Source organism: Acanthochromis polyacanthus, chromosome 18 (genome assembly GCF_021347895.1).
Source record: "Acanthochromis polyacanthus isolate Apoly-LR-REF ecotype Palm Island chromosome 18, KAUST_Apoly_ChrSc, whole genome shotgun sequence".
NCBI lineage: Eukaryota > Metazoa > Chordata > Actinopteri > Pomacentridae > Acanthochromis > Acanthochromis polyacanthus.
In genome coordinates, this window is record NC_067130.1 from 29,528,027 (window position 1) to 29,540,740 (window position 12,714).

The 12,714-nt window shown below is 36.6% G+C and overlaps 1 protein-coding gene across 1 annotated transcript in view; it reads left to right on the forward strand.

The window, feature by feature from the left end:
- npr2 (natriuretic peptide receptor 2) overlaps nucleotides 1–12,029 on the forward strand; it is an 87,879-nt gene extending 75,850 nt beyond the window's left edge. Inside the window, exons 16-22 of the mRNA XM_022204029.2 lie at nucleotides 785–931; nucleotides 1,519–1,642; nucleotides 4,272–4,340; nucleotides 5,710–5,884; nucleotides 8,997–9,095; nucleotides 10,608–10,699; nucleotides 11,440–12,029. Coding sequence (XP_022059721.1) covers nucleotides 785–931; nucleotides 1,519–1,642; nucleotides 4,272–4,340; nucleotides 5,710–5,884; nucleotides 8,997–9,095; nucleotides 10,608–10,699; nucleotides 11,440–11,502 — 769 coding nt within the window. The 3' untranslated portion in view covers nucleotides 11,503–12,029. The remainder of the gene's footprint in view (nucleotides 1–784; nucleotides 932–1,518; nucleotides 1,643–4,271; nucleotides 4,341–5,709; nucleotides 5,885–8,996; nucleotides 9,096–10,607; nucleotides 10,700–11,439) is intronic.
- Nucleotides 12,030–12,714: the final 685 nt, after the last annotated feature.

The window sequence follows — 12,714 nt, forward strand, 5'->3', positions numbered from 1 at the left end:
TAGTCTTAACTCAGTTCTCAATATTTACAGTGACTAAGAAAATCATTACCTCCACCAAGGAGGTTATGTGACACCCGGCGTTTGTGTGTCCGTCTGTATGTCTGTTAGCAAGATAACTCAAAAACGCCTGGGCAGATTCACATGAAATTTTGAGGGGATGTAGACTATGGTAAGAGGAAGAGCTGATTTAATTTTGGTGGCAATCTGGAAAGGATCCTGGATTCTGGATCACTTTGAATTTTTTAGTATGTTTAAGTATGTGGTCCAAAATATGACAAAAAAACATCATAGGTTAGTATGTCGTCCAACAAATTGGAGCAAGGTGTCCAGATAGCTCAACTGGTTAAGAAGGTGATTCTTAAACAGAACTGTGTCAGAGACGCAGGTTTGATTCCAGCTCATGATCCTTTGCTGCATGGGTTTCCTGTTTTCCTCTCTATCCTTGGCGGAGGTCTGCACTCTCTGAGTGCTTTTCTAGTTTTTTTATATGATTATATTTTTTACTTTTGGAAATGTTGTCAATCCAACACAGCCTCAAATTTTAATGTGCAAATAGATGTGCTGAAACTGGGTCAACTAGCAGTTAATGTAAGTATTTGGTATATCAATCTGAAATTTCACAGATACCATTTTAAATATCCACAGTTTATGATTAAAAAAAAAAAGATTCAAGCAAATCAGAAATGACTGAGCAGAAGGAACCTGACACACAATAACCCGGTATCCTTGAATTTTTGTTACTGTGTGTTTGTTTGTTTACCATAATGCTGTTTTTTCCTTACAGGGAGGGCAGCACCAGTATCCTCAACAACCTGCTGTCCAGGATGGAGCAATATGCCAACAACCTGGAGAACCTGGTGGAGGAGCGAACACAAGCCTACCTGGAGGAGAAACGCAAAGCCGAAAACCTCCTCTATCAGATTTTACCACAGTAAGACAAACTGATATTCACACTTCTGTCATTCCAACCAAAAAAACTCCAATTAACTTGAACCCAGCGCTCAGATGCCTGCTCGGCTCGGTGACACGTTGCCAACTGTGCTAAATCCCTGTATTAATTAAACACTCCGAATTCCTCCCAACACTGTATTTTATTAACAGATACACATTTCCCCGCGGTGCGATCTCACTGCAGATGAAAGGAAACACAGGGAGCTGACAGGCGAAGCGCTCATTAAGCGGAGACGGGGGAACAGACATGATAGTGAGTTTAGGCGTTTGGTTAAAACCACAGTCACAAATTTATCCTCTTTGCCTCCTTCGCTTCGTCAAAGCCGGTCGGACAGAAAAGGGCCTGAGAGAAAGGACAGATATCATTTCTCAACGACAGATTAAATGATTTCTGCTGCAGAGAAAATTAGCATGAGTGGAACCTGCCGGGTGTTATGCAACCGTGTTTGAGTTAGACCTTACAGCATGACATGCAAAATCTTGTTTTTGAGAACTACTAACAGAGAATCCTGTGATTTCTCTGAGCGTTTTTGTGGATCTTGACTTCTTGTCTCTCTCTTTGTGCAGTTCAGTAGCAGAGCAGCTAAAAAGAGGAGAGACGGTTCAGGCAGAAGCCTTCGACAGCGTCACGATTTACTTCAGCGACATCGTGGGCTTCACATCCATGTCTGCCGAGAGCACGCCGCTACAGGTGCACATCGATCGATACCTCCAGCGAGAGATTCCCGCTCTGCAGCTCACGGCTGCTCAGGAGCGAGTTCACCTCTGCTGACTTTCCTCGACATCTCCCCGGCTAACCTTAAGAAGCTCTTTTTTTTCTTTTTAAATCATTGGTCGTGATCACAGTTTGGGAGAATTCTCCTTCACCAGGTCTCTACCTACAGTGTGTCTCATAGTTCCCACAGTGTGTGTTCCCACACAAGAGCTGCTGCGACTCAAAATAGTACAGTTTTTAGATGGAAGAGTGTGTTGACGCAGAGTTGAGTCACGTTATGCCACCACATATCTCCCTCTAAGTTGAATAAAAAGCCAGGTTTATAGACCGAAGACACCATCAGGCAGCAGGTGACAGGTGCTGAAGGACAGAGTCACACTTTAAGACAAAAGTTTAACCATCCAGAGAATTTGATATTTTCATCTTCATCACATTTCTCTTCTAAAAATGAGTAGAAAAACAAGGAAATTCTTGTGCCAGATAAGGTTCATAAAAAGCAAAACCATAAGAAATTTATTGCCTAAAAAGTAGAAAAACTCTCTCTCTCTCTCTCTCTCTCTATATATATATATATATATATATATATATATATATATATATATATATATATATATGTATATGCATTTATATAAAATAAGCAAGCTAAAATAAGGCTTGATTAGAAGAGTAGGAGTAATGAGGACAAGTTGTGAGTCTTAAAAACACTAGAAAAATACAATATGTATTAACATCCACTCTAGTTGTATGATTCTAATCTAGATAAATGCAGGCCTTCCAAAAATAAAGTCTAAACTAGATAAGTGCTGTTTTCTGCTTTTTTGATCATTGTAAAGCAAAAAAAAATCTAACATAGATAGGTTATAATTTACCATAATGTGGGCACACATGAGAATATTTGTGTTTCTTATTAATAATATGCAGCATTTGTTAGAAATCACAGCTTCTCCTGTGTTAATTATGATATTACTAGGGCTGTGTTTAAATGTTTTGGCATTATCTGTTTGTGCAGCTGCCTCCATTTATGGGAGCCCACAGGAGGAGTTATAGTTGTTGACATGCATAAAATTATATTACTGCTTACATTTTAATGAAATATTTACATCCTGTTTGGAAGAGAAAGGGAGGTTTAAGAAAAGTGTTACTGTGCAGTTTTTGAGCGATGAACTGTACTCTAAAGCAGAGACTGAATATGAGGTGAGAGCACTTTTTTACAGCCCTGATTAGTGACCTGTCAGCGCCAAAAACCTCCAGTCAATCAAATGCTTCGCTCTGTGATTGCAGCGGCCCACCGTGTGCCCAAACGGCCATTTTCAGAACGTTCGAGGGTCTTGCTGAGAGCCATCAGTCACCCAAAGTGCAGTTTGTGAGCGTATGATGGATGTCGCCTGCAGCCAGAGTGAAAATTTCACAGTGTAATGCAGGAATCAGCTCCCATGTCCGAGCTGGAAAGATTTCCAGTATAATGAAGCTGTCTGCAGCGTAATATACAGTATGGAGCTGGAATGTGTATGAATGACAGGTATTAATATGAGAAAACGCACACATATGAAGGATTTCTTCACCAAAACACCACAGAAATCCTTCAGTGTAAATTATACATAAATAATTGCAACTGCTTGTTAAACTACTTTGATGTAATTCAGTTTAAACTAAAGGCGATCTGAGGAGTTTTGACCACGAGTGCTGCTACGGAGCATCACGGATGGATGGATGGATAGATGGATGGATGGATACTTCATTAATCCTGAGGGAAATTCAAGTATTCAACAGCTTACATACAGCAACAAATTCTATAAATACAACATTTCTGATTTTAAAATCTATAAAAAATACTAAATGTATTAAGAGTCAATATACAGTAGTTACACATTTCAAGGCACGGTGATTTAAAGTGATTTAAAGTGATTTCAACGGGTAGTAACTACACTAGTGTATGTGATGCTCTACTTGAACAAATAGGTCATAAATGGGCCCATTTCAGCAGATAATTTAACAAATCGTGTGACTGACCTCCAAAAAAATGTAACAAAATGGCAGCAACAAGCAGTAAATGTGTGAATATACGTAAACAATGCAGCTATTAGAGCTTTTATTGTGATTGCGGAACGTGTCTTTAATCACTGTTTACTTGGCGCTGCACAAAATGTCCCCAGCTGGGTCTTATTTGGGGTTTTTAAACGTAAAATAAAGCCTAAATAGCGATAATGGTCTCTGAATAAACAGCCCACCCCTGACACTGCTGCTGCTACATTACAGCTATTACAAGCCAATACGATTTAGTAAATGTAATGCAGCCCGTGTTTGTAATATTCCATCTGTGGATTTGATTTATGATCCTGTAAACGTGTTTGTCAGTGAGCCTCGGCGGGCGATCATCCAGCCACAGAAATAATGCGAGAGACTGTGAGGTTTCGCAGACGCACTACACTCCCAATCTGTCAGGGTTTTACCAAAAGAAAACACAGTGTAATGTTGGATTTACAGCCTGTGTTCTTACGTTTTTCATCCATAATGCTTCTAGCTGACACAAAGGATTTAAGCTGAAAACTCTGCTTCTTGTTGGTTTATTGAAATCACATCTAAACTGTTGTTTGTCTCTCTGCAGGTCGTCACTTTGCTCAATGATCTGTACACGTGTTTTGATGCCATCATCGATAACTTTGATGTATACAAGGTAAGTCAGGAAAATCAGTCAGTTGTAACTTGGGCTTTCTGTCTTATTTCATATTAGAAGGAGCAGTTAACCTGTTGGCACTTGAAGGGCTAATTACAGTCATTGAAAAGAAACACTGTTAAAAATGAACAAAAATGATCACTGACACCACAATGAAGTGAATAAACACATAAATCCTGTTTTTTTGTGTTTTTATAGTTATTTTTTTCTGCATTTACACAGATATCTTTTTTTAGATGATTGTCTTGCAGTTTTTAATAGAATCACAGTATCTTGATGGTACCATTTCATGATTTCACCCCTACTTTTTAAAGCATCATGCCATCTTCAATTAAAATCTCATTTTAATTTATTATTTTTATTTGAACCATTTCTGTTCGACTGTCTGAGATTTGCCCAACACTTTTATAGCAAAAAATATGAATATTTATATAGATGTTTATGAAAGTTTAGCTCCATATTTCCAACACTTTCTGAGATTTTTTTTTTTTAAACTGCCCGTTACACGTTTTTTGCTGCAATGAAATGTAAGGCTGTTTGAACAACATCATCTAAGGAACTATGAAAGATAAAAACCATAAACTTCTACTGTTATTTGTCATCATGTCATTGATTCAGAATCTGCAATATTGGAGAAGCTGCTCAAATAATCTGGTTATGGGTGAGCTGAAATCTGAAAAAAGAAAAAAATAAGCCATTATGAAAAATACCATCTTTAGCCACAGATGAACAAAAATAATTATTAGTGCAGGAGTCAGCTAGGGATATTTTCTGAACCGTATGTAGCTGCATGTCACAATAATACACAACTAAACATATAGAATATTTTTTAATATGAAATAATGGGTTACAAAAATGAAAAAGTTTTGTTTGTTGAACTTTGACAATTGATCGAGGAGGTATGAAAAGTTGCACCTCAAAAACCAAAATATTACTAGATAGCCTAATCCAAGTAGAACAGAGTCCAGGAGTTTCAAAGTGGTTCTTAAAATATAACCAAGAAGATATATATTTAATTTAGGCATCTTTTTAAATTTAGGTTTTTATCTGTAATACCGTCATCCAAATACAGCCTAAAATTTCAATGTGTGAAGAGATTTGCTGACAGTGGGTTAAAGGGCAGTTTAAATAAAATGTTGTCTCTGAAAGTAGTTGATATATCAAGCGATAATTTCAAACATTGATAGAAAGAAGTTTCAAACAAATCAGAGATGGTTGAGCAGAAGGTCCCTTTTGATTTAAGTTGGCACCCTGTAATTTGTGAGCTCCAACAAGAAATACAGGCTCGATGCTGGGAATAACTAAATGAGAAAATTAAGATGTTTTTCTGTATTTTTTAATGATCTGATCTCTTGTGATTGTCCTGCAGGTGGAGACCATCGGCGATGCCTACATGGTGGTGTCAGGGCTGCCGGTGAGGAACGGGAAGCTCCATGCCAGAGAGATTGCCGGGATGTCGCTGGCTTTGTTAGAGCAGGTCAAAACGTTCAAGATCCGACACAGACCCAACGACCAGCTGAGACTCAGGATAGGAATCCACACAGGTGAGACCGAAGCCTAAACCCCACCTGGAACTGATCTGTGTAAAATTAACTCTGTATCTTAGTACAGTGGTGGCCTACTTGTACTTTACTTCAGTATTTCCACTTCCAGCTGCTTCATACTTGGGTCCTTCCATCTCACATCATTAAGTTTTGAGAAAAGCTTTTGCTGAATCTGATTTGCCTGAAATTTTTATAGCATCGAATATGGATATTTGTCAAGGTATCTGTGAAATTTCAGCAACAAAAAATATATGTAGAGTTATATTTAGAGAACCCTTTTCTTGCTTTTATCTTTAACAGTTCAGAAGAAATGTCCTGAAAGTGGGTTGAAAGTATTTGACATACTATGCTAAAATTTCACGGCTAGCATTCTAGATACATAGAGTTTATGTTAAAAAGTTTCAGAAAAATCAAAGAGGGCTAAGCAGAAGGAGCCTGATGATTTGAGATGGAATAACTCACTTCTACTTTACCAGAAACTCCACTTAAAGCGATTAAAACTTTAAGGCATCAATGATTATGATCCAATAATATGAGCTACATTATTCTGAAATGGATAATTCTGCTGAATGAATATTTTTAATTTAGATTTTTTTTTGAGTATATTTTGATGCTTGAATACTTTAAACCTTAACAAAGCGTTGAAAGCCAGACTTACTTATGCCAGAACAACTGCACTCTGTAGTATTGGTGCTTTAACTGAAGTACATTTGAGAACTTCCTCCACGGCTGAAAGTGACACATGGTCCTCGAACTGATCATGAATAATGTCTGGAGTTTAACTTACCGAGGCTCTGAACAAAACACGGCGTCATTTATTATGTTTCTGCTGAGTGTTCTTCTGTTTAGGAGGGAACATTGTTCACAACAATCGATCAGTAAGTTCAGCTCCATCGATCTCAGCCACACTCAGCCATTTCTGAGGCAATTTTCCTGCTGCTACTTTCATTGATGAAGCTGCTTTATTTTTTTAACTACCCCATTCTTGATTCTGTTCCACCAACAGCTGAGTGACTCCTGATAGAAAACTCACCAGTAATCAACACCACCAGACTGTTTAGAACAAATCGAAGGTCTGAATCAGACTACTTGATTACTGCTATTCACTCTCAGCTCCCATTGCGAGGAAATATACGATCGTTGGCTGTCCAGACATATATATTGTGGAAAAATTGATCTGTTCAATGTAAGGATTTACCATGCACAAGCTGCTCATTCTGACAACTAGGAGTTCTCATCTTATGTAGGTTATAATACGTAGCAAATAAACCATAAATAATCCTAATTCCTCTGTCTATGAACATTTTTTGAAAGTTTATAACTGTAATTTTTTTTAAATTCACTGTTATTTTTTTCTGTTTGTTGAATTACAAATAATAACCACAAAAAAACATAAAAAATATTATTTTGCATGTTAACCTTAAAAAACATGCCAAAACTGTAAATAATGTCTCTATTGAGTCTATATTTTTATTACAAATAGTAATTTGCTCTTTTACAACATTTGTCCATGAAATCACTCTATTTTATACAATATTTAAATAACAAAAAAAATCTAAAATTTACAAATATCAGCTGTTTTTTGATTTAAAAAAAACTATATCAAGGATGAGGAAACATTTTTAACTGTTATTTTACCCATTTTGTTAAATTACAGACAATGTTCACCAAAACAAAACGATCCAAAACTGTAAGTAATGTCTACATCAGTAATCTGTATTCTTATGAATAGTAAGGTTGTTCTTTTACAGGGTTAGACTGTAAAAATTACTCCGTTTACTGTAATTAAAACACCAAAAAAATACTATTTTACTGATATTTTCCATTTTTGAAAGAAAAAATAGTTTTTAAGAACTTAAAATAGTAATTTTTTTTAAAATTCTGAATACGTTTTGTTAAATTACAGATATTTGGTAAAATCACAGGGATAAAGTATTCGTTTACATGTTTAGCATTAAACAGAACACAAGTCAAAACTGTAAATTTTGTCCACATCAAAAATCTGTATTTTTACAATATGAGTATAAAATCACAGTTTTTTGTATTTAAATATGTTTAAAAATATATATATTATTTTAGACATATTTGCCCCCATTTTGTTGCACCCTTGCTCCCAGATTTTCATTTTTTCTAGGATTTTTTTACAGTGTAAATGAGTAGAGTGCTTACAGAAATACACACATTATTTTAGCTGCTTTTCATACAATAACATAATGCAGAATTATGTAACAATTTCTCTCTTTCAGTTTAGATTTCTGAACATCTACACAAATCAACAAATTCCATAATCAATGATAAATAATAATTTTACTGTTTGATAAGTGACTTTAGTATGAAATAATTTACGACTGTTTAGTGAGAACTAGTTTAGGGATTGGAACAAACTGGTTTATAAACAGACATATGTGACTGAAGTGTGAATCCAGGTCACTGCATTACATAACAGTCCCCAGATTCTTGTAATTTACAGCTCAGAGATATTTTTGTTATAAAGACACTGAATGGAAAATAAAATCTAGTTTATTTAGCAGTTTGTCCACCTCATTTGGTAAAAATGTCTCCCTGCGGCACATTCTACAACCTCCAAAATGACCATAAAGTTGAGTAAACAATCCTTTAAATACTTTTAATTAAACATTTGAATATTTTAAGGGTTTATTGCCAGGCTGGTGTGTTGGTTGTGCATCGTTCACAGGGCAGTAGTGATTTGTAACTTCCCACATGCCCACATACAGAGTGGACATAAACACTCAGGATGTTTTATCCTCGCCTGTCTGCTGCCTTTAGTCTGACGTAATTTACAAGAGGCTTCTGCCATAGTATTTGGACTGTATCGGCTCACGGCAGCGCTGTTTGTGCTCTTATTCAGATGCTCGACATGCAGCAGGAATGGGCCGGCGTGCGTAGGCTAGTACTTAGCAATGTCAGAGTAATTTAAAGCTGTCTGTGCACAAATTCAATTCACTGACACCTCTGCCTTTCTGTCTGAAAACATTTACACCGCGGTGGCTGTGCAGTAATGAAAGCAGCTCCGGATATTCCAGGTGTGATTGCCTTTTATCGTTCTTTTTCTGGTGTAAAATGCCGACTGTGTTTGGTTCGTGTTTTCCAGGTCCGGTGTGTGCCGGTGTGGTTGGGCTGAAAATGCCCAGATACTGTTTGTTTGGAGATACTGTCAACACAGCGTCCCGAATGGAGTCCAATGGAGAGGGTGAGTGTCCCGTTGCTGGGTTTTGATCTGTTGTTTTTCCCCTTTTGATGGATTTTATACACAGATCCAGATTTTCAGCAGGAAGGAACATGCTTTACACAAATCTACGCTCCGGCGACACTGTTGTCGTCCGTCATTTAAAAGGACTTGCAGCTTATTTGTCTTTCCTGTGAGATTGCTTTGATATTTCTTTCACTTTTTCCTTTTTGAGGAGTTTATCCTTTTCCAAATTGATATTTTAAAGATAGAGTGGTGTAAGATAAATGTGTGAGTCTGGACTATGTAGATATTCAAATTAACTTCTATTGTGAGGACAATATTTTTTAAATAAGGAGGTTTTCCTACACACAAACTTGCAAATACATAAGCAAGTTAACTTTCAAAAACTGATTTAATTGTTCATTTTAATCAACTTTCAGCTTTTAAACTCATTAGACCTGCACTCTGCTCGTAGTTTATTTATTTACCTTTAATTTTATATTTGTTTTTTAAATGTCGTGTTTAGTCTGAAGACCTTCAGTTTAGTGTCACAGAAGAAGAAAGAAACCAGAAAATGTTCACATTTAAGGAGCGAAAATGACTGAATTTAGAGGGTTTTCTTTTTTTATTAAAAGCTTTCTCAAACTACAAGAAACATGATTTACTCAGGATGATCAAAAATATTCTGAGTTTCCAGAAAAACAGGTATTTTTAAGTACACATTTGCAGACCTTGTAGAGCAGAAATGATGCACTGGAGCTGCAGGTTTTATCGTTTCTGCATCATCATCAGACTTTATTTTATGCTGTATTTGCCTTTTACCCACAGAGTGTCGTTGAGTTCCAAGAAAAGCGTTATACTAATAAAATGTACTATTATTATTATATTACTTTTTAAAGGCTAAAGATTGGTATTATTCAATAGAAGTAAACTTAAACTTTTGAGTGGTAGTGTATATGTCCATCTTCCTGTCTTTACTGAACTATTATTTTTTTCCTACTTTTCCTAAGATCTACTTGAATGGAAACGGACGTCAATAAAATAATCTGATTTCTAAAGTGAATATAAGCATAATATAAACATTGACCTGCTGAGTGAAATACTTTCAACACTGACATTTTTGTTCTTTGCTGCCAGTGACAGGAGCAGCTGTTATAAAACTCTGGTTTGATATTTTGCGAGTGTATCATCAGATGTATTGATTAACTACCGAGTCGTTTCCTGTATTGTGCCTCCTCTGGTAAATAATTGATAGCATTTACAGCTGAGGGCCCTTACCCAGCGATATACTGTACAGCCTGCAGCTCCAGCAGCATCTCACATCTCTGCACAATGTGCATTAATTGGACGAAACAATACACATTGTCATCACGTTGGCATTATAACTGCTGGCGCCTGGTGGAACTGAAAGCCTATCCATCGTTTCCTTGCCTACTTCACGTCTTAAATATTGAGATAGAAGCAGTTTTAGCAGGTAGTTGACTTGTAACTTGTCATTTACACTCCGTAAATGTTGAATTGTGTGTCTTGCAGCCTTAAAGATCCACGTTTCCTCGGCCACCAAAGAAGTGCTGGATGAGTTCGGTTACTTCGATCTCCAGTTACGAGGAGATGTAGAAATGAAGGTAAGAGACTTTACTTTTGCTTTAAAAAAGAAATATCGACGTCATGCTAAGCTTACACTGCAAAAAGCACAGTAAGTTCATTTGCAGCTCTCACAACCTTTAGAATAGGAAGTTATCATATAATTCATACTTTATATATTAAAAAATTCTCTTGAAGTAAGAAAATATGCATTGGAAATACAAAAAATAAAAACCCAAAGACTCACATGCTGCTTTGTGAATACATCTACCAGTAGTGATTTTCAGTCATGATAAATCTAAAGATTACTATCATGATTAATAGTTTACACCATAAAGTCAGCGCTGTAACTACGACTGAGGGCACTGAGGTTGATTCTAATAAACTAAAGAGGAGGAATCAATATCATTAAATGTGACAGCTTTTAGGTAAATAAGTCAAATCTGCTGCTTTAGCAACAACAGACAGTTTTAAAGCTGCACCTCTTGTAAGAAAAAATAAACTGTTGATTTATTTTCTGTTTCTGATTACTTTATCATGGAAAAACGTAATTATTTTTAACACCAAATTAAAGAAAATGACCATTTATAGAAACAAGATTTAAACCTGGTGGCAGAAAAGGCAATTTTTTAATGTGTATATGGTTGGTTTATGCACTAACGCACCATTTTAGACAAAGGTGGAGCTTCAGGGTCATGCTTAAATGAAGGGCAGCCTCATAGAGGGTATCAACCGCCCTTCATCTCCATTGATGAACCTATTGATTTCTGTGTTTTTCCAGGGCAAAGGCAAAATGAGAACGTACTGGCTTCTTGGGGAGAAGACTGATGTGTATGTTATCTGAGAGGCCTGCTGATAATGTGGCAGCAGCAGCAGTGGAGGCGACAGCAGAAGCTCCGCTACTTTATTTGTTCTAGAATAAGTCCTTAAATGATGATTTCCCTGCAGAGGAAAGGTGAACGACACCACAAAAAAAAAACCCCAGAGGGAATACCAGGTATATTTATTACCTGCATACTGTAACTGCAAAAAAGAATACAAAGAAAGAAAAAAAACAGAAAAATAATGTAAAAGTTGTTTTTGTATGAAGAATTTCTGTCCTAAGAGTGGGTACTTTTCACGGATAAATTCTTATTTTTTGTGCTTTCTATATTAAGATTTGTATAATGTGTTTGAAAGTCAATGATGTCTTACTATTTCCTTAAAAAAAACATCCATTGAAGTTTTGGAGGCACAGAGCTGCAATCGGTGTCACTGCAGGGGTTCATCAACCGTGTTACACAGTACAAGATAATATGTATATATGTATATCCAAGATACTGTAAAATATTTTGTTCAATAAACTGAGTAAAACCCTCTTTTTCATTTACACACCCAGTGGCATTTTTCACATTTCTTCGACATTAATATTTGCTTGAGAGGAATAACTTTTGGCATCATGCTGATCATGTATCTGGGCCATATCCTCCTGACAATACTCACCCAAATGTTTTCATCCCATTTTAACCCAGAAAGAATTTATAAATGACCTCGTGCCATCCCCCCGAAAAATTGGATGTCCCGTTGGGATTGCACTTTTGAGAGGCAGAAGGTGCAGCAGGCTGTTCAGAAGAGGGGCAGTCTACCTGAAATAACCTTTTCAGAGTTTCCGCTGCAATTAAGCTGCACTTTAAAGCTTATTAAATATCAGATTTGTGCCAATTAGTTCAGCTTTAGCCAACATATATATATATAAATATATTCGTCTTGTCACTTTACCGATCTGCTATTATGTTATTACTATGGTTAAAAATACAACAAGTGAAGAGGAAAAGAGCATCATGTATCTGCAGGCTAATTAACTGCGAGCAGTTGTGGACGGATAAGAGAAGAAGAAGAAAAAGGGAAGCGAGTCGGCAGCAGGCAGCTGTGTTTTCGTGGTAATGACATCACCGCTCATTAGATGCTCATTATCAGTTTTGGAATGAGCGCTGTGTGTGTGTGTGTGTGTGTGTGTGTGTGTGTGTGTGTGTGTGTGTGTGTGTGTGTGTGTGTGTGTGTGTGTGTGTGTGTGTGT